Source organism: Brassica rapa, chromosome A08 (genome assembly GCF_000309985.2).
Source record: "Brassica rapa cultivar Chiifu-401-42 chromosome A08, CAAS_Brap_v3.01, whole genome shotgun sequence".
NCBI lineage: Eukaryota > Viridiplantae > Streptophyta > Magnoliopsida > Brassicales > Brassicaceae > Brassica > Brassica rapa.
The window spans coordinates 4,050,469-4,071,938 of NC_024802.2; the positions used below are offsets into that span (position 1 = coordinate 4,050,469).

General features: G+C 37.9%; 3 protein-coding genes and 1 non-coding gene across 7 annotated transcripts; 2 read left to right on the forward strand and 2 right to left on the reverse strand.

Annotated features, from left to right (window-relative positions):
- Window positions 1–2,862: 2,862 nt before the first annotated feature.
- LOC103849586 lies at window positions 2,863–7,028 on the forward strand. Its single transcript, XM_033276883.1, has one exon. The coding sequence runs from the start codon at window positions 4,186–4,188 to the stop codon at window positions 4,546–4,548; it is 363 nt and encodes a 120-aa protein (XP_033132774.1). The 5' UTR covers window positions 2,863–4,185; the 3' UTR covers window positions 4,549–7,028.
- A 1,417-nt stretch (window positions 7,029–8,445) lies between these two features.
- LOC117127643 lies at window positions 8,446–8,551 on the reverse strand. Its single transcript, XR_004450663.1, has one exon. It is a non-coding gene; the product is annotated as a small nucleolar RNA R71 (small nucleolar RNA).
- Window positions 8,552–15,567: 7,016 nt separating this feature from the next.
- LOC103849582 (metal transporter Nramp2) lies at window positions 15,568–18,073 on the forward strand. Its single transcript, XM_009126343.3, has 4 exons — window positions 15,568–16,532; window positions 16,623–16,759; window positions 16,839–17,491; window positions 17,629–18,073. The coding sequence occupies exons 1-4, from the start codon at window positions 15,970–15,972 to the stop codon at window positions 17,857–17,859; spliced, it is 1,584 nt and encodes a 527-aa protein (XP_009124591.1). The 5' UTR covers window positions 15,568–15,969; the 3' UTR covers window positions 17,860–18,073.
- On the reverse strand, window positions 18,051–21,360 carry LOC103849581 (cyclin-A3-4-like). Of its 4 annotated transcripts, none has more exons than XM_009126340.3 (7): window positions 19,542–21,360; window positions 19,231–19,469; window positions 18,988–19,140; window positions 18,874–18,907; window positions 18,633–18,782; window positions 18,422–18,556; window positions 18,051–18,320 (listed from the first exon to the last, which is right to left on the reverse strand). In XM_009126340.3, exons 1-7 carry the CDS (start codon window positions 19,944–19,946, stop codon window positions 18,246–18,248), a joined length of 1,191 nt encoding a protein of 396 aa, XP_009124588.1. In that variant the 5' UTR covers window positions 19,947–21,360; the 3' UTR covers window positions 18,051–18,245.
- Between the last annotated feature and the right edge of the window lie 110 nt (window positions 21,361–21,470).

Genomic DNA, 21,470 nt, shown 5'->3' on the forward strand with positions numbered 1-21,470 from the left:
TTACTACACCACCTTCCCTCCTGACGACGACGATGCTGGGGCATCTGCCCCCACCTATTATCCATAGGAGGTACTTCTTTCTCTCCCTTGTATATACCATCTCAATTTTTTTGCATATTAGTTTTCTTCTCGGTATCTCCTTCTTTCTTTGACAACACAGAGACTGTGTAACTCAAGTTTGGGGGAGGTACCAAGCATTTGATCATGTTTGCTTTGATTGTGTTTCATTTGAGTCATGCATTGCACACCTATTTGCATAAAAAAAAAAAAAAAAAAGATCTTTCATTTAGTTTGCATCATTTGCACCATTAGGAGAGTCTAGAGCATATAGGTTGCATTCACTTGCATTGGGAGCAATGATTTTAAATGCCTTGTAAAGAACACTACGTTGCACCATTGAGTAGCCATGCACCTCTCGAAAAGACTTGTATGTTTCGAGCCTTGAAAACTCTTCTTGAAACTTGTTGATTGCTGAAACTCAGTCTTTGAAGCCAACTACAACCTTATTAGAAATGAATGAACTTAATGCTTCTTGCTTAGGGTCCCTTGTGTACTGAGTCATGGCTATACACACTGGAGTTGTCACATCTTTTATGCCAATCTTTTTGACAAACTCTAGTGGTAGACCACTCCCAAAACCTTTCCTTCCTTTTAAGCTTTCATTGTTTGATGAGTGAGGCCTTCTTCGGAAAGTCTTACATGCGCATAATGTTGAGAGTATCGGGAACGACAATGCTTGATCTTCATTTTTGCTAGATTGGACACTCTTTTGTCTAGCTATAGGTGGGAGGGTGAGTGTTGTGATCATGATTTGGGAGAAATGAAAAATAAAAAGGATAGACTCTTTGTGCTTAAGTGAATTGATTTTCTGGGATAAGTAGAGAACCTCTAGCTCTAGTTTTGAAAAGTCTTGGCCCCCAACCTAAAAAAAAAAAAAAAAAAAAAAAAAAATCGAAAAAAAAAAAAAAAAAAATCGAAAAAAAAAAAAAAAAAAAAAAGGGGCTAGCAAAGTTGTTAGGAGCTAAGAAATGTTTTGAGGTTGTAGAAAAATCCCTTGTAGATTTCAAAAAGAAAGAGTTAAAGTTCTTAGGATCTTTTGGTGAGAGATGTGAGTTGGGTTTGACATTTGGGAATGATTGTGTAATTGTATGTTTGGGAAAAGGGTAGAACAATGGAGATTGAGCATTGTATGCATGAGTTGGTCCCTTTCTTAGATATATTATGTGCAATGTCAAGGCTACTTGTTTTGAGAGTAAACCACCTTAAAGATCATATGTTTTGAACCTCTTGAATCACTTGAATAAAAGCCTTCCCTTACCCAACCAAATGACTTGGACCAACGGACCATTTGCAAGAATTCACCTGATGTTTTGTGCTTAATGAATGTGAGAGTTGGTTGATTTGAATGTGTGGATGCTTGATGATGAGTGTAGGGACAAAAGGAGTTGAGATAGGCCTAGAGAAGCTAGAGTGTAATAAGAGAGTGTGCTAATTATATTTGCTAGTTGTGTTTCTTTTGGCTATGAGCTCCCACCTTCAAACCTCTCTCCTTATGAGTTCTAGAAAGTTCACTTGAGGACAAGTAAAAGAACAAGTTTGGGGGAGTTGATATCTTGCATATTTACATTGTCTTATCCATTTATTCATGTGCATTTTCATCATATAGATTAGGATTTAGCCATGTCTAGGTTGCATTTTGCATACATATGTCTCTATCAGGTATTTGAGTACCACATGGAGTTTCTGGAGACATTTAGGTGCATTTGGAGCTCAAAGGAGTTGATTAGAGTGGTCTTTGGACGAGCACTGCCTGGAGCGACTTCTCGGAGCGACGGCATGAGGTCGCTGTGCACCACATCCCGGAGCGACTCATCCAGAGCGACTGCACAAAGTCGCTCGCGTTTTCACATCCGGAGACACACATTTTGACCTCGGAGCGACCTTCCAGAGCGACGTGCTGAAGTCGCTCCCGAAGCTTGGAGCGACCTTACCAGAGCGACAGGGAGAAGTCGCTCGCCATTTTGGTTCTCGGAAACACGAAATCGCTCTCGGAGCGACCTCTCGCAGCGACCCAGCGAGGTCGCTCCCGAAGCCCAGAGCGACGTGCTGGAGCGACTTGCCGAGGTCGCTGCGCGTCGCCTATCTGCTCGAATTAATGTTTTCTCAAGGGCCTTTTTGTCATTTTATTATGCACGTTTTTTATTCTGAAAACCTATGTTTTAATACTCTGTAAGCCACCAAGAGGGGATTATCTTTGTTCTTAGAAAAACCACCAAAAACCTTTGGAAAGTCATCTCTTTGAATCAATTGATCAGTTTATTATTGAGAATTCTGTGTTCTTATCTATTTTTCCTGTGTTTCTCTACATGATTAATCTGAAATCCAACATGGGTTTAAGAGGAATCATGGAGATTAGTGAGTAATCACCTTTTGAATTCATGGGTTAGGGAGATTGAGGGTGATTAGGTTAGAACTAGGATGTTTTAGTGTAGATCATTCATATTTCCTTGCTAGTTGAGTGAGCATAATGCATCTTCTGAGTTGGCCACTCAGTAGTTGATCTTAGGCATTTCCCCCGAAAGGTGTTCGAGGAAATGCCCGAGACAACTCTTCTTAGCTTTTAGCATACTTTGCCAAAGACATTTGTTGTTAGAGGTGCTAAGATAGCCATTGGACTTGCTAGTTATGATTGCTTTCATATTATTCAACCAAAGACATTTGATGTTTGAATTGTGTTAAGTAAATGAACATTCATCTAGACATAGAGTTTGTTTAGGATTGTGTCCAAGCTTAAGGTTAATAGATTGATTGATCGTTTGCCATCTTTAGTTCGAAACTTGATCACCCGAGGTCTAATCCCTATATCCATGAGTTCTCTTTTCCAATAGTTAAGAAAGTATCATTTAGTTATTTCTTTTAATTAGTCATAGTTTAAAAACCCATCTAAATCATTGATTGCACTTAGATTAAGTGATTACTTGCATTCTCGGTGCTTTGATATCTCTCAGAACTGGTTCGACAATCATTTATACTACAGCATTTGTCTTAGGAGCCTTGAAAACTCCTAACATCAGTAAACAATTTGGTTGAACAAATAAGTGTCATCAACGACAACTCAGTAGACGATTCGGTGAAACAAATTAGTGAGTCGTAAACTCTCACATCAACCACCAATACTCATTTATGTTTCACTAATTCTTTTAAATCTTTTTTTTTGTTAGTAAACATGACTGAACAAGTCCTTTTTGGTTTCATTGGAGGAATATGAAAGGAGAAAGAAAGACCTGCATGGTGCTACAAGAGCATTTGGATTAGGAAATTGGAAAGAGCATATCGTACAGCTACAAATCATCTTTGGTTTGTTTGGTTTTTAGCTCGTCCAGTTTTGATGTGTTCACTGATTATTGTTGAAGACATTTTAGGAGAGAGACAAAGAGAGTTAACTAGTAAAGGAGAGAGAGTGAGTTTCACAAAACTAACTAGTAAAGGAAAGAGAATGAGTTTCAGAAAACTGAAACGGAAGCTTTTGGGTTTAGCGGTAATAAAGACTTTACACAGACAGAAAGTATGTCTCATGTGACAAGTGCCGTAAAATGTAACCGAATTCTTGAAATTTGTCTCTGAACATAATTTTCTCAAACCTTATGCATACCATGATGTCCAAAATATCTTATCAATGTTGTATTGTCCACAATTAATATATTTTAACTCATAATCAAAATTGTAAGTTTTGTGAGAGAGAGAGAGAGAGAGAGAGAGAGAGAGAGAGAGAGAGAGAGAGAGATAGATAGATAGAGAGAGAGAGAGAGAGAGATTTAGCTTAGATGTGAGATGATTTGAAAACAATAGTTTTGAACACTTCTGTGGGGCCAGGATACCTCTGTATAATTAAAAAAAAAAAAGCATAACAAAACGGTAGGACTATAAACTGGTCTGATCAGTTTTCTCATGACTTAAGAGTCACCAGTTGTTTGTTATTAATATTGTTCGTCTCATCGGTTTCAGCTTTGTTTTACTTTTGAAAACTGGTAATTAAATATATTATAAAAGTCCAAAAACGTTTCTTAACCTTCTTTCCATTAAATATAAATAGGTATGGGATTGTACTATCAGCAATCAAAACACAATTTCGATAAAGACTCATATATTTGAAGAAATCTATATTCTTTTTTTCCTTATCTCATAATGTCTATTAAACATGTTTTTTTCTCAATGGTGGTTGTGTGTGTTGTAGTCTCTGCCAATGCTCAACTACCCCAGTTTCCCATCTCATTTCCTTTTCCACTCCCATTCCAACCAAGTCTCGGCATTCCCGGATTACCTGATGTGGCAAAATGTTGGTCTTCATTGATGGATATTCCAGGATGCATTATAGAGATTTACACATCTATACTCACAGGACCATTTGGACATATAGGTCCCTCTTGTTGCAAAGCATTTTTGGAAGCAGAAGCCAATTGCTTACCGAAACTTCCATTCATTCCACTTTTTCCTCTCAAAGAACAATGTTCAAAAATTTCTAGCGCAGCTCCTCCTACCACAAAATAGAGTTTCAAATTAATAGAAGTAATAGCTATGTCGTTTTTATTTTCAATGTATTTTAACATTTTAGCTAAATTCTACGATGTTATCCTCCAAAAATACGAATATGTAAACATAATTTTAGAAGTAAAAAAACTTCCAGCATTTACTTCTAAATTAACCATGTGGTTCATGCCTGTGAAGATTCTCAACCAATCTTAATTAATAAACATATTTAAATTATACTACAAACTAAACAGTACAATTTGATATATGAGAAAGTACATGGATGCGTCTACACAATAAATATAAATAAAAACATTCAGAAGGATCGATTTAAGATATGAGTTTCATTTTACGACAAATCCTATAAAGTCTATTCATAATTTTCTTATAAGCTGTACAAGTTTCCTTTATTTCGTCTGTTTATTTTTTGTTTCATAAAAAAACATTTTTGTATTGCGAAATTAGGCAGTATAGCCACAAAACAAAAGATAATTAAGTATATAACCAAAAAAAAATACCTCCATTATTTCTGAAATATATATTATATTGCCCTTGTCATCCGGTTAATGTTAAATCAAAATATCTTCTTCTTTTTCATTTATCAATTACCATTACTCTTCTTCCATCTCCATTATCTCTCCTTCCGCCACCGTTACAATATATTCATCACCAACTTCATGATGTGTTCTGTACTTATCTTATCCATAAGCACCACTTTTTTATAATCAATTTTATTTTTCCTAATTATTATCACTTTATTTATATTCACATTCATCATTGAGTCGCCATCACCACAATCACCATAACAACCTCTGAATCTATAATCTCTGCTAGTACTGTAAATTCATGGTTGTACTATAATATTTAAACAATTTGTACTATGTTATTTAGTTTGTTACTATTCTATTTTAAAAATATTTCATATTCTGGAGGAAGAATGAAATCTTAGAACCAGACCAAGATAGGGATCCTTATCCCTCGATAATATGATATATTTGGAAGGCTCGTAATGATAAACTTTTCAGGGGAATAGACAGAGACCCATTGGAACTAGTTCGATATGCAGAAAGTGAATGTCAAGCCTGGTTTAATGCAAACGACAGAATACCACCAGTAGTACAGGTCAGCAATAATGAGGAAAGCCAAACCTTAAGCTTGGGTAATATTTGCCTAATAGATGGATCTTGGACAGCTTATGATCGCTTTAGTGGATGTGGATGGGTCTGGATAGATAGCGGGGAGAACACACAGCTTATGGGAACACATAATTTCGCGAGATGTGAATCAGCATTGCATTCGGAGGTAGAAACACTGCGATGGGCGATGGAGAATATGCTTCAACACTCGCCATGCCAGAGCTTTGGAACAGATTGCAAGGAGCTGATTGCAGTGATAAAGGAACCCCAAGAGTGGCCAAGCTTCACGACATAATTGGAGAAGATAAAGATGCTGCAGATTTGCTTCCCGGACTTCAAAATCACCCATGTGCCACGAGCGCGCAACCAGTTTTCTGATTTTTTGGCTAAAACTGCTAGGACCTTTCGTAGAGAGTTACTTTTCATTGGTTGTTCTATTCCGGTCTGGTTACCCAGACCACCTCAAGCTTGAGTAATAGAATAGCCATTCGACGTCAAAAAAAAAATCAACTATGTGCATATTTTTATATTTGAGTTAGGGTTTAGATTTGTTTAGCGTTTGGTGATTAGTGTTTTGGGTTTAGTTATGGAAGATTTGGATTGAAGTTGGGGTAAGCATTATCTATTTCTGCAATCATGAACACTTCAAAATTTGAACAATATATAGTTGATATCTTGCATATTTGCATTGTTTTATTCATTCATCCATGAGCATTTTCATCATATAGATTAGGATTTAGTCATGTGTAGGTTGCATTTTGCATTCATTGTCCTTATTAGGTGTTGGAGTGCCACATGGAGTTCTTCGGGACATTTGGATGCATTTGGAGCTTAAAGGACGTGAAACAGGTGATCATTGGACGAGCAGAGCATGGGAGCGAGGTTCCGCAGCGACGTCATGAGGTCGCTCCAAAGCACCTCTCAGAGCGACCTAGCTAGAGCGACCCCATGAAGTCGCTCGCCATATTTCATCCCGTTGGAAGCCCAGAGCGACTTGCCCAAAGCGACGCACCGAGGTCGCTCGCATCTCACACCCCTCTCGGAGCGACCTCCCAAAGCGACACCCCGAGGTCGCTCGCATCTCTATGGCGAGACGACAAGAAGCGAAGCCCGGAGCGACCTCTCAGAGCGACCCACTGAGGTCGCTCCCGAAGGCCGGAGCGACTTGTCGGAGCGACATGCCGAGGTCGCTCCGCGTCTATTGTTGGGTCGATTTCTATTTTACTTAAGGGCCTTTTGGTCATTTCATTATGCACGTTTTACCCTTCTAAAAAACCTAAGTTAAGTACTTTTGTAAGCCATTGGAGGCAAGATAATCTCTTTTCTAGAGAAGAACTAGTAAAAAACCTCTTTTGATTCAGATTTCATTGCTTTCATCTTGTGTTCTTGTTGATTTCTTATCTATTTCTCTACATGGTTAATCTGAAATCCAATATGGGTTCAAGAGGAATCATGGAGATTAGTGAGTAATCACCTTTTGAATTCATGGGTTAGGGAGATTAAGGGTGATTAGGTTAGTTCTAGGATGTTTTAGTGTAGATCATTCTTGTTCCTTGCTAGTAGAGTATTCATAATGCATCTTCTGAGTTGGCCACTCAAAAGTTGATCAATAGACATTTCCCACCCAGAAGGTGTTTGATGAAATGCCTGAGACAACTCTCCTAGGCTTTTAGTATACTTTGCCAAAGACATTTGTTGTTAAAGATGCTAAGATAGCTAATAGACTTGTTAGTAATGATTGCTTTCATATTATTCAACCAAAGACATTTGATGTTTGAGATATGTTAGCAAATGAGCATTCATCTAGACATAGAGCTTGCTTAGAATTGTGTCTAGGCTTAAGGTTGATAGTTTGATTGATCATTTGCCATCCTTAGTTCGATACTTGATCACCCAAGGTCTAATCCCTATGCCCATGAGTTCTCTTTTCCCTTAGTCAAGAAAGTATCATTCTGTTATTGCTTTCTAGTTTAGTAGTAGTTTAAAACCCATCTAAATCATTGGTTGCACTTAGATTAAGTGAGTACTTGCATTCTCAGTGCTTTGATATCCCTCAGAACTGGTTCGACAATCTTCTATACTACAACATTTGTCTTAGGAGCCTTGAAAACTCCTAACATCAAATTGGCGCCGTTGCCAAATTCTGAGTAGATTTGAACATTGAGATTTAGTCACTTGCTTGAGACTAAGTCATTTTTATTTTCTTTTGTTACTGATTCTCTTTCTTCACCTCCCTTTAATCTACAGGTGTATGAACTTGAGGAGCAGGGGTCCATCAAACCTAGTTCCAATAGCTGCAGACATCAGAGCTTTAGAGAGAGAGAGTGCTAGAAATAGAAGAGAAGAAGAGCAACATGCTCACTTGCAGAGATTGAGTACTGATATGGGAGACATACCTCAAAACCAACAGCGAGCAGCTCGACCCATTGGCACTTACGACCGCCCCAACATTCATGGTCATAGATTGGGAATCCGAGCACCCGCTGTGGCAGCCAACAACTTTGAGATCAAATCAGGACTCCTCAACGTGATCGAGAATAACAAGTATCATGGCTTGGCTCTAGAGGATCCATTTGATCACTTGGACAGGTTCGACAGCTACTGTGGGTTGTCAAAAACCAATGGTGTGTCCGAAGATGCCTTAAAGCTCAAGCTATTCCCTTTCTCTTTGGGGGATAAGGCACGTCAGTGGGAGAAGTCTCTACCCAGCGACTCCATCACCACTTGGGATGACTGCAAGAAAGCATTCTTGGAGAAGTTCTTCTCTACTTCAAGAACTGCTAAGCTGAGAAACGAGATCTCCAGCTTTCAACAGAAGAACTTGGAAGGTTTCAGTGAAGCCTGGGAAGATTCAAGGGCTACCAAGCTCAATGCCCACACCATGGCTTTTCTAAGGAGAGCTTGCTGAGCACATTCTACCGTGGTGCTCTCCTAAGTACAGAGCCAGACTGGATACAGCTAGCAATGGGTTCTTCTTGGGGAGAACTGAGGAGGATGCAGAAGAGTGGTTGACAACATGGTAAAGAGTGATGCAGTCTACAGTGGAGACCACGACAGAGGCAGTAGAACAGATGATAAGCAGACGAGGAAAGAGATCAAAGCTTTGGAAGACAAGATCGACCTACTCATTGCTGAAAAAGCCACCCAAGAGCAGCTGAAGTTTGTTGGTAACTCCAAGCAGGAAGATCCACTTGCTGTCAATGAGGTTGAGGGTTTGGAAGGTCAAGAGGAGTTGTGTTTCATTAACAACAATGGTAGCTGGTACAAAAAGGAGCCCAACTTTCAGTACAACAACTACCAACAAAATCCTATCCCAACAACCAACAGAGTGGTTATCCGCCTAGAAACAACCAGCAAGGCAGCTATCAGCCTCAGCAAAACCCCTCGTCTGGTTCCTCTGCTCCTCAAGAGAGCAGCACTGATACCTTACTGAAACAAATCTTGGAGTCTCAGACTAGAAGTGAGAAGCAAGTTGGTTATGAGTTGAAGAACCTTCATTCCAAGATTGATGGGAGCTACAATGAGCTCAACAACAAATTCTCACACCTTGCTTCTACAGTCAGGAATTTAGAGAATCAATTTGCTTCCATGAACACTCACCAGAATCGCCAGCAAGGATCTCTACCTGGAAAGTCTGACCAAAATCCCAAGGAGGCCAAAGCTATCACCCTTAGGAGTGGTAAGCAGTTACCTCCTAGAACCCTCACCAAGGATGCTGAGAAACTAGGTGAGGGGGTTGCCATCAACATAGATGATGAAGTGGTGATTGTTGATGAGAAGATCAATGACGAGATCTTGGAGAAGATAGTGGAAGCCAAAGGTAAAGGAAAGGTTGGGGAAGAGAAGAAGACAGTAAAGGATGGTGAAGTTGTTACTCCAGCAAGTGAAAGTTCTTTTGTTCCTCCCCCTATGAACCCAAACTTCCATTCCCTGGTAGATTCAAGAAGCAGCTGCTAGAGAAGTACAAGGCTCTGTTTGAGAAGCAAATGAGTGAAGCTCAGGTTGCAATGCCCATCATCGATGCTTTCATGTTGATTCCTCAATACAACAAGTTCCTGAAAGATGTTGTAGCTGCAAAGAAGAAGGAGATGGAAGGCATGATGATTCTTACCCATGAGTGCAATGCCATCATCCAGAGGCTTGATGTTCCAGAGAAATTAGAGGATCCAGGAAGCTTCACACTACCTTGTGCTCTTGGACCTATGGTATTTGAGAAAAGTCTCTGCGATTTGGGAGCTAGTGTCAGCTTGATGCCTTTGTCTGTTGCAAAGAAGCTTGGATTCACTCAGTACAAGAAGTGTAGACTCTCTCTGGTGTTAGCTGATCGTTCAGTGAAGTACCCTGTGGGCATCTTAGAGGACCTCCCTGTGAAGATTGGAAGGTATGAGATACCTACAGATTTTGTGGTGCTTGAGATGGGTGAGGAGGCTCAAGACCCATTGATTCTAGGAAGGCCATTCTTAGCTACAGCAGGAGCTATTGTTAATGTGAAGGAAGGCACGATTGATCTCCATTTGGGTAAAGAGAACATCCTCCACTTTGACATCAAGGAGAAAATGAGGAAACCAACTGTGTTCGGGCAAGCCTTCTACATTGAAGAGATGGCCACTCCTGCTGATGAGCATCTTGAAGAGTTACCACCTGAGGACGACGAGGAGGGAGCATCTCCCTCTACTCATTCCCCATAGAAGGTAAACCACCACACTCCCTTGTATATACCATTTCATTTTTGCATATTAGTCTTCTTTTCGGTATCTCTCTCTACTTGACAACACAGAGACTGTGTAACTCAAGTTTGGGGGAGGTACCAAGTATTTGATCATGTTTGCTTTGATGTTGTTTCATTGAGTCATGCATTGCATACCTATTAGCATATAAAAAAAAAAAACAATCAATCATTTAGTTTGCATCATTTGCATTTCTAGGAGAGTCTAGAGCATATAGGTTGCATTCACTTGCATTGGGAGCAATGATTTTAAATGCCTTGTAAAGAACACTACGTTGCACCTGAGTAGCTTTTGCACCTCTCAAAAAGACTTGTATGTTTCGAGCCTTGAAAACTCTTCCTGAAACTTGTTGATTGCTGAAACTCAGTCTTTGAAGCCAACTACAACCTTATTTGAACTGAACGAACTTAATGCTTCTTGCTCATGGTCCCTTGTGTACTGAGTCATGGCTATACACACTTGAGTTGTCACATCCTTTATGCCAATCTTATTTTGACAAACTCTAGTGGTAGACCACTCCCAAAACCCTTCCCTCCTTTTAAGCTTTCATTGTTTGATGAGTGAGGCCTTTTTCGGAAAGTCTTACATGTGCATAATGTTGTGAGTATCGGGAACGACAATGCTTGATCTTCATTCTTGCTAGATTGGGCACTCTATTATCTAGCTATAGGTGGGGGTGAGTGTTATGATTATGATTTGGGAGAAATGAAAAAGGAAAAGAATAGACTCTTTGTGTTTAAGTGAATTGTTCTATTGGGACCAGTATAGAAGCCTCTAGCTCAAGTTTTGAAATGTCTTGGCCCCCAGCCTAAAAAAAAAAAAAAGGGAAAAAGAAAAACGAAAAAAAGAAGGAGAAAAGAAAAAAAAAAGAAAAAGAAAAGAAAAAGGGGGCTAGCAAGGTTGTTAGGAGCTAAGAAATGTTTTGAGGTTGTGAAAAATCCCTTGTAGATTTCAAAGAGAAGGAGTTAAAGTTCTTAGGATCTTATGGTGAGAGATGTGAGTTGGGTTTGACATTTGGGAATGATTGTGTGATTTGTATGTTTGGGAAAAGGGTAGAACAATGGAGATTGAGCATTGTATGCATGAGTTGGTCCCTTTCTTAGATATATTATGTGCAATGTCAAGGCTACTTGTTTTGAGAGTAAACCACCTTAAAGATCACATGTTTTGAACTTCTTGAATCACTTGAATAAAAGCCTTCCCTTACCCAACCAAATGACTTGGACCAACTGACCATTTGCAAGAATTCACCTGATGTTTTCTGCTTAATGAATGTGAGAGTTGGTTGATTTGAATGTGTGGATGCTTGATGATGAGTGTAAGAACAAAAAGAGTTAAGATAGGCCTAGAGAAGCTAGAGTGTAATAAGAGATTGTGCTAGTTGTGTTTCTTTTGGCTATGTGCTCCCACCTTCAAACCTCTCTCCCTATGAGTTCTAGAAAGTTCACTTGTGGACAAGTAAAAGAACAAGTTTGGGGGAGTTGATATCTTGCATATTTGCATTGTTTTATTCATTCATCCATGAGCATTTTCATCATATAGATTAGGATTTAGTCATGTGTAGGTTGCATTTTGCATTCATTGTCCTTATTAGGTGTTGGAGTGCCACATGGAGTTCTTGGGGACATTTGGATGCATTTGGAGCTTAAAGGACGTGAAACAGGTGATCATTGGACGAGCAGAGCATGGGAGCGAGGTTCCGCAGCGACGTCATGAGGTCGCTCCAAAGCACCTCTCAGAGCGACCTAGCTAGAGCGACCCCGTGAAGTCGCTCGCCATATTTCATCCCGTTGGAAGCCCAGAGCGACTTGCCCAAAGCGACGCACCGAGGTCGCTCGCATCTCACACCCCTCTCGGAGCGACCTCCCAAAGCGACACCCCGAGGTCGCTCGCATCTCTATGGCGAGACGACAAGAAGCGAAGCCCGGAGCGACCTCTCAGAGCGACCCACTGAGGTCGCTCCCGAAGGCCGGAGCGACTTGTCGGAGCGACATGCCGAGGTCGCTCCGCGTCTATTGTTGGGTCGATTTCTATTTTACTTAAGGGCCTTTTGGTCATTTCATTATGCACGTTTTACCCTTCTAAAAAACCTAAGTTAAGTACTTTTGTAAGCCATTGGAGGCAAGATAATCTCTTTTCCAGAGAAGAACTAGTAAAAAACCTCTTTTGATTCAGATTTCATTGCTTTCATCTTGTGTTCTTGTTGATTTCTTATCTATTTCTCTACATGGTTAATCTGAAATTCAATATGGGTTCAAGAGGAATCATGGAGATTAGTGAGTAATCACCTTTTGAATTCATGGGTTAGGGAGATTAAGGGTGATTAGGTTAGTTCTAGGATGTTTTAGTGTAGATCATTCTTGTTCCTTGCTAGTAGAGTATTCATAATGCATCTTCTGAGTTGGCCACTCAAAAGTTGATCAATAGACATTTCCCACCCAAAAGGTGTTTGATGAAATGCCAGAGACAACTCTCCTAGGCTTTTAGTATACTTTGCCAAAGACATTTGTTGTTAAAGATGCTAAGATAGCTAATAGACTTGTTAGTAATGATTGCTTTCATATTATTCAACCAAAGACATTTGATGTTTGAGATATGTTAGCAAATGAGCATTCATCTAGACATAGAGCTTGCTTAGAATTGTGTCTAGGCTTAAGGTTGATAGTTTGATTGATCATTTGCCATCCTTAGTTCGATACTTAATCACCCAAGGTCTAATCCCTATGCCCATGAGTTCTCTTTTCCCTTAGTCAAGAAAGTATCATTCTGTTATTGCTAGTTTAGTAGTAGTTTAAAACCCATCTAAATCATTGGTTGCACTTAGATTAAGTGAGTACTTGCATTCTCAGTGCTTTGATATCCCTCAGAACTGGTTCGACAATCTTCTATACTACAACATTTGTCTTAGGAGCCTTGAAAACTCCTAACATCAATAGTATGCTATTTCATTTGTTAATATTCTATTTTGATAATTTTTTATATTATGTACTATGTGCATATTTTGATATTTGGGTTAGGATTTATATTTCCTTTTAGGGTTTAGTAATTAGTGTTTTGGATTTAGTTATGGAAGATTTGGATTGAAGTTGGAGTAAACATTATCTCTTTCTGCAATCATAGACATTTCAAAATTTGAATAATATATACTACGTTATTTCGTTTGTTACTATTCTATTCAGATAATGCTACATATTATGTACTATGTGCATATTTTGATATTTGGGTTGGGGTTTATATTTCTTTTTAGGATTTAGTGATTAGTGTTTTGGTTTTAGTTTATGAAAGTTTGGGGTTGACATTGAGGTAAACATTACATCTTTCCCTGCAAATATAAACATTTCAAAATTTGAACAATATGTATTATTCTATTTGTTTGGTACTAGTCTATTTGCATAAGTTGATATTTGGGTTTAGGGTTTATATTATCTTTTAGGAATTAGTGATTATGTACTATATTGCTAAATTGTCTATATGCTATTATTAATTTTGGACATATATAATATAAAATATTTAAACTCTTTTATGTTTTCATTAATATAAACTATATCATTTACCATGTTCTATTCTATTTAAATAATAGCACTATAGTAACCATTATAGTCGATATTATAAACAACATTCATTTAACAACAATTTTTGTTTTGTTTTATTTAAGTGACATATGTTTTTACCTTCAACTGGCTTGGAAAATGGACAAAACCGGAAGAAAATGAAGAAAATGCTAGGAGAACTAATAATGTCAACATCAGTGCTATATTCTTAATTTCCTCTCAAAATTGGCTATTACACCAATTAGCCCTTTTGTATTTTCAATGTAACTTTATTGCTTATGTATCCATTTTACTCATATTAATTAAGATAGCTACTACATATATTGATTTATGTACATTACATATTAAAGTATGATTCTTTTCAGTGTTGTAAGTTTATTATTAAAATGTGTGAAAATTCCAAAACTACCTTCTTCGTGAAATATAGTGAAAAATACGCACTATAAGAATTCACTTGTGAACACTCAAGACTTGTCTTGGAATATGTCCATCTCTATATTGACTTGTGCATTTACTATCTAAATCAAAAAAGCATATAATTACATAGAAATAATCTTTATTTCGTCATATGTCTGTTTAATGAGTAAATTGTTTCCAAATGATGTTTTTGCTCGTTAAAAAAGTTGCCACCTAAAGGAGCCAATATAGTTAGCCTGTTGAAATTGTTATTTTCAACAAAATTCTACTCTCAAGCTTATTATAAAAACTCGTTATCATATTTTGTCTCCTCAAAAATTAATTTATTTGGCTTAATGAAAAGTTGTTTAGCGTCTAACCATCAAAACTCTAGAAATTGGTATATTGTCTGCCCCTTGTTTAGAGAGAGAGAGAGTTCACTACTCTATTGATATTTACAAGAGTTATTTCTGATTTCATGTACAATATTCAAGTATAGTTTATAATATTGAAAATCAGTAATTAACAAAAAAAATATTTTAAAATTTGTCTACATTAAATGTTTAATTTGTCTACATTTACGAGTGACTACGCCGATCTTTATATGTTTTGGCCAATCCAAAATTGACCTTTGGATTCTGCAGTAGGGGCGCGTTTATCAGAGGAAGTATCTAGAAGTCCCCAAGGTTTCTTCTAGTCTTCTCCTCCCTTCCTATGTTCCGAGTGAAAGTAGAAGCGCTATTGGTGGACGGTTGCAAAGAAAGGCCGACAACGAGTTCAGTCAGGGGAGACAAAAGAGAGATGCTTTCATGATCTGCCATAATCTCTTTGAAGAACACATGGACTAGCCCGATTTCCATTACTTAAGAGGACAGAAAAATTATAACAATAATAAAATTATAGTTAATTCACAGATCTATTTTTCTTTTTATATGAAAATAAAAATATGAACATAGATTTATTGTGGTGACCAAAAAAAACATAGATTGTATTGTACATGTTATTTTTGAATACAAATGATATACATGGTTTAACTAATATCTCAATGGCTTAGATGGATAGATGACAAAAAAAAACTAATATCTCAACTAAATAGTAAAACATAAAATAGTTAAATCATGAAATATAAAACTATTAAAGTAAAAATAGAAAATAAAATAGCTAAATTGTGAAATAAGAAAATTATTGGAACCAAATAAAAAAAAATATATTTATTATAAAATTAAAATTTGTTAACTGAACTAAACCAAAAATATTTATCCTTTTTGTGGTTTATTACTTATTATTCATATATTTAACTCTAAATAAATGGTAATGTAATTGGCGAAATGTAAATAAACTGATGAATACGACATAATTCATGTGTCATAATAGTCATCCACCTAATCAATCGGTTCGCAAAAGCAATACTAAATATAATTTGGGTATGGAAAAGATAGAAAAAAAGACAATGCTTTTAAAAAAATTTAAAAAGTGTGACATAACCAAATGAAAAAGTAAAGCAATGCCTCAGTGCTGCAAGGAACCTGTTTTGTTTTATCCCTCCGCTCCCAATTCCTCATCACTCAGCTCCATTTCACCTCGCCGGGATAAATATTCCGATCCTAACCTCCCGGAATATTCCCCTTCCCAATGGAAAACGACGTCAAGGTCGACGAGAAAGTGGAAGAAGCCGACCGCCTTCTTCCTCCCCATTCTCTCCCCTCCAACTCCGACGAGGATGAATCCGAGGCCGCCTTCGAATCCAGAGATAAGATCGTGATCGTCGATTTCGAATCCGCCGACGATCCCTCCGCCGCGGCACCTCCTTTCTCGTGGCGGAAACTATGGCTGTTCACCGGTCCAGGCTTCCTGATGAGCATAGCGTTCTTAGATCCGGGGAATCTAGAAGGAGATCTGCAAGCTGGTGCCATCGCTGGCTACTCTCTGCTTTGGCTCTTGATGTGGGCCACCGCCATGGGGCTACTGATCCAGATGCTCTCCGCTAGAGTCGGTGTCGCCACCGGCCGACATCTGGCTGAGCTCTGCCGCGACGAGTATCCGACTTGGGCGAGGTATGTGCTCTGGTCTATGGCGGAGATTGCTCTGATCGGAGCTGATATTCAAGAGGTTATCGGCAGTGCGATTGCGATTCAGATTCTCAGCCGCGGCGTCTTGCCGCTTTGGGCCGGTGTTGTCATTACGGCGTCGGATTGGTCAGTCCTCTTTGAATTTGATTTGAAATCAAGAAGTGTTGCTTTTGTTTTTTCTTGAAAACTCGGGGCTAATGAGTTGTATGCAAACAGTTTTTTATTTTTGTTTCTAGAGAATTATGGTGTGAGGAAGTTAGAAGCTATGTTTGCCGTTTTGATTGCAACGATGGGTTTGTCTTTTGCTTGGATGTTTGGTGAAACCAAGCCAAGTGGAAAAGAACTTATGATAGGTAAACAAACAGAATGATCATTTTTTTACTTGTCTCTGGTTTTGCCTTTGATGGCTAAAAAATATCAGATCTTTTGTAGGTATTTTACTTCCAAGGCTTAGCTCAAAGACCATTAGGCAAGCTGTAGGTGTTGTCGGCTGTGTCATAATGCCTCACAACGTGTTTTTGCATTCGGCTCTTGTACAGTCGAGGCAAATCGACCCAAAGAGGAAATCAAGGGTTCAAGAGGCGCTGAACTACTATTTGATCGAGTCTTCGGTCGCTCTTTTCATCTCCTTCTTGATTAACTTGTTTGTAACCACCGTCTTTGCCAAAGGGTTTTACGGAACCGAGAAAGCTAATAACATTGGCTTAGTTAACGCTGGTCAGTATCTTCAAGAGAAGTTTGGAGGTGGGCTTCTCCCCATTCTCTATATTTGGGGAATCGGGTTGTTAGCGGCAGGACAAAGCAGTACGATTACTGGTACATATGCTGGACAGTTTATAATGGGAGGGTTTCTGAATCTCCGGCTTAAGAAATGGATGAGGGCAGTGATAACAAGAAGCTGTGCTATTGTGCCGACCATGATTGTGGCAATCGTGTTCAACACTTCTGAAGCTTCCTTGGATGTTTTGAATGAATGGCTCAATGTGCTTCAGTCTGTACAGATTCCTTTTGCTCTTCTCCCTCTTCTAACGTTGGTATCCAAAGAAGAAGTTATGGGAGACTTCAAGATTGGCCCCGTTCTCCAGGTTAATTTCAATGTCTTTTACTATAAAAGCTCTGAGTTTTCACTTGGTATGAGTCTTAATTGGTTACAATAGGTCTTTCATTATGCCATGAAGCTAGAGATTATGAGTTGATTGGATTTTATTGATTTATGTTGCAGAGAATAGCGTGGACGGTGGCTGCACTTGTAATGATCATCAATGGGTATCTTCTGTTGGATTTCTTTGTATCAGAAGTGAACGGTTTTATGTTTGGAGTTACGGTCTGCGTCTGGACAAGTGCTTATGTTGCGTTTATAGTCTACCTCATCTCACACAGCAACTTTTTTCCTTCTCCTTGGTCTTCCTCCTCCATTGAACTTCCCAAAAGAGTGACGGTCTCAGATAGCTAGCTGCACAAAAAAATAACTGCTCTCTGGCGGAACACATTTTGAAGATACGGTAAACAAACTTCACCCTCTCTATACATGCCAAAGTGGGGGAGTAAAGATTTATTTAGTGCGAATGTGACAACACGACCATCTTTGTTGTACCTTTTTGTTTTGTTTTTAAAAGGATGTGCAAGTAAAGTGATGCTCCAATATGATCTAAAGAGGCTTTTACATTGATAGAATCACAAAAAAAAAAAAAAGAGTAGAAGACAGATCAATCAAAGCTCATAGCCATTGAAATGAATGGCCAAGCAAAATGAAATTTCTATGGTTGAAAAAAATCTTCAACACTAAGCTGCAACTCTAATGACATATACAAACAATTAAAGCTCCTTTAAGCAAGCCTTTTATCTGATTGTAACATCTTCAAAGAAAGCTTGGGGCAGCTCAGGTGAAACAGGCATGGTAGCAACGCACTTGAACTGTAACACCAAGAGAATCAGATATTAACCATCTAGAAATGTTGTTGTAACATATCATCAAGTCAATGTTATATATCATTGTAACGTTGATTTTTTTTTACCTTATGCTGCTTGTATTTGTTCCTAACAGCTTCTAAACTGTTCCCTCGTCTGCTTAGATACAAGTCATGTATGATTCCCACAGGTTGTTGCAGATCAGACGCCTTGTACTTTGTGTACTCTTCTAACATTTGGTTCTGTTTTACATCACCAAAAGAGATTTAGATTACAATGACACAAATCTCTATAAAAAAAACAGTCATAGTTGCTTACCCAGGGACGTTGTTTTGGACGGATGATGAATCGAGCAAGAAAGACAGCAGAAGCTGCCAACATAGATGGCAAAAACTTCACACAGCTGTAATCCAACAGACTCATCTCTGAGAGATAGCAACAGAGGCACTCTATCTGCAACAGTGACTCCTGCAAAGAGGACGTGAAAAGAAAAAAACATCCAAGGATTAACAATTGAAGCTGTTTTAAGTTGCAAACGGTCATGGGATTTTGAGCTTACATTGAAATCCTCTTGAGCAACCCTTGTGAACCGTCTGCGTAAGCCCAACATAGAAAAGGGTAAAAACAATCAAAATGCGGCCAACCTTTTTAAGTACAAACAACAAACCGTTACCTTAAGAATGTTTTGATGGTTGGACATCCTAATTCAAACCGTAGAGCAAGAAGTATATCAGCCTCCATGGACACCACATCTTGTCTTGTAAACGTATTATCAGTAATGTAAACAAAATCTTCCACTTTAGGAGGACTTATCTCTTCGTATTTCCTACTTTTTTACAAAGCACCATATAAGAAACTTCACACTACAACAATAACCAAAAAAAAAATAAGAGAGTGAGATCAAGAAGATGCTTACGACGCAATAAGCATAGCAGAAACACCCACAAGCTGAAGCCTCTGCCTGTTAATAGGCTTTGCGGACAAGAATCTATCGACATAAGAGACAGTGAGATAGAGCGTGTCGGAGACGAGTTTGTACTCCTCAGCAACCTCCACCAACCAGTCCATCAAAACCCCTCTCATGCTAGGCGTCAAATCACTCTGAACCTTTTCAATGTAATCATGTAAAGGTCTTTGCTTCAGCTTCCCCTGAATCTCACCAAATCCAAAACAAACAAAAGCATTAATCTTTCAGCATTGCAATAAGTGCCAATGTTGATTGCTTACCTCCATTTCGCGGAGATAGGCGCAGATGTCAGCGACAAAAGGACCACACATCTGAGGATCGCTAGATCCGGATTCGAAATCTACGGTCTGAGGTAAGGGAGGGTTCTTCGTCTGCTTCTTGGCGGCGAAGAGAGTTGATTTAGGCTTCTGGGTCTCTCTTTCTTGGAGGGGTATGAGCGGAGCAGCGACATTGGAGTTATTCGGAAGCTCTCCGAGAACGACTCTCTTCTTGCTACCTGGGTTTTCGTCCGTTACGGAGGCCTTTCGCTTCGCCGCCGCCCTAGTCATCCTCGTGGAGTTCTGATTCTCCGCCATGGGGTTTCTCAGTGGGTAAGAGAGAGAGAGAGAGAGATTGGATTGAATATAGAAATGTATAAGAGATGGAAAGTGTAAAAGAAGCGCCATTTTTTTGTGTGTGTGTGTGTGTGGGTTTTGGGATTTTTTTTTTTTTAAGGTCAATGGCGCTTTTCTTCTGTAATGCTTTCGAAACTTTTAGGGATTTTTGACCATCTAAAAACAATTGGGGGCTTCGTAGATTTTTATCCCCCACTTATTTGGCGTCTGTTTTCTCCTTCTTTTTTTACCCTTCTAATCTTTTACAGATTACCTATTTATTATTTATGTTCACTGTATTTAATTTATAAAAATTATATTTCATTTTAGTGTATTTTTATTTTCACATTCTTTAAAAATAAATATATTAAATATCATATCTTTTATTATTTATTACTAGATTTTTATACGCGTTTTGATAATGTATAACTAATTTCATAAATTTTAATTTTAAAAAATAACATAGATTTTATTTTTATTTGTAAACCATGTTTTCAATAAATGTTATGTTTTAAAATATTATATTATTATAAAATTAATTTTATAGAAAATAATAAACTCAATTTATTGATTTTATAATTTATTTAATATTTAAAAGAATTGGTTTGAGTTTTTGGATGTTCTTATAACTAATACATTATTAATCTAATATTAATTTGTCATATTAGTTAAAATTTATTTTTATAATTGAAATAAGACAATCAATTTTAATCCGTCTTATAACAGTGTAAAGGTCTTAAATGTTTTGGCAATAGTAAAAACCTTAAATTAATCCAGCCTTTAATATAATCAAAGAATAATCTAGTTTTTAATATTTGTCATGTTAAATATATACATGAAAGTTATATATAAAAATTCATTAAGGGTAACATAGATTTTAATCGCTCTAACTTTTAACGTAAGAGATCCGTTGCGAAAATTACTTCGCAGATAATAGTATAGATAGATATGTTAACTTCCCCTGATTGGGAGTCTATTTATTTCTACGGCATCTACTGATGTCTTTTGTTGCGTTTTTCGCCCTTTGTTCCTTTGTTTCTTTTAGCCTTTCTTGTTTCAGATACCTCATAAGTCGATTGACTTAAGTTTTAATGGAATTTTTCCAAGACAAAAAAAAAGATCTGTTAACTTAACATATTACATTATTTAATTATATTTAGTCTTTACTTTAATAATTTATTTATAGATTCACACTTTCTTACAATTGTCAAGGTTATTAAAATTTCTCTCTTAATTTAGCTATATCCATCTTGTATTTTTCTAAGTTATGAACTTTAGTACAAACACTTCTCATTCAGATAAACTCCAATTTTGTCATGTGTAAAATTGAGGTCCGGTGCACAAAAAGAAGAAAAAAAAACGGATGTCCAACATAGAATCCACATTGGCATCTAGGATAAGAGCAGCTTTCTCTAACCACAATGCCAAGTTCACACCTATTCATCTGGTAAGCTTTGCAGATTGAGTTCCACATCTACATAATAAGCAATGAGGTTTGAGCCTCACCGAGTCTAAAACAACACTAGATAAGTTAGCTATCAAATGGCTAGCCATCAATTCACTACAAATAGTTGTTAACATTCATATCTATGAGTC

Excerpts from the sequence above, each read along its gene's own strand:
- LOC103849582 (XM_009126343.3), top strand. The coding sequence starts at position 15,970 with ATGGAAAACGACGTCAAGGTCGACGAGAAAGTGGAAGAAGCCGACCGC. Across the intron at positions 16,533-16,622 it reads GTCATTACGGCGTCGGATTG|TTTTTTATTTTTGTTTCTAG; the intron begins GTCAGTCCTCTT and ends GTATGCAAACAG. Across the intron at positions 16,760-16,838 it reads TGGAAAAGAACTTATGATAG|GTATTTTACTTCCAAGGCTT; the intron begins GTAAACAAACAG and ends GATCTTTTGTAG.
- LOC103849586 (XM_033276883.1), top strand. The coding sequence starts at position 4,186 with ATGTCTATTAAACATGTTTTTTTCTCAATGGTGGTTGTGTGTGTTGTA.
- LOC103849581 (XM_009126339.3), bottom strand. The coding sequence starts at position 19,946 with ATGGCGCTTCTTTTACACTTTCCATCTCTTATACATTTCTATATTCAA. Across the intron at positions 18,908-18,987 it reads ACCATCAAAACATTCTTAAG|ACGGTTCACAAGGGTTGCTC; the intron begins GTAACGGTTTGT and ends GGGCTTACGCAG. Across the intron at positions 18,557-18,632 it reads GTCCAAAACAACGTCCCTGG|AACCAAATGTTAGAAGAGTA; the intron begins GTAAGCAACTAT and ends GATGTAAAACAG.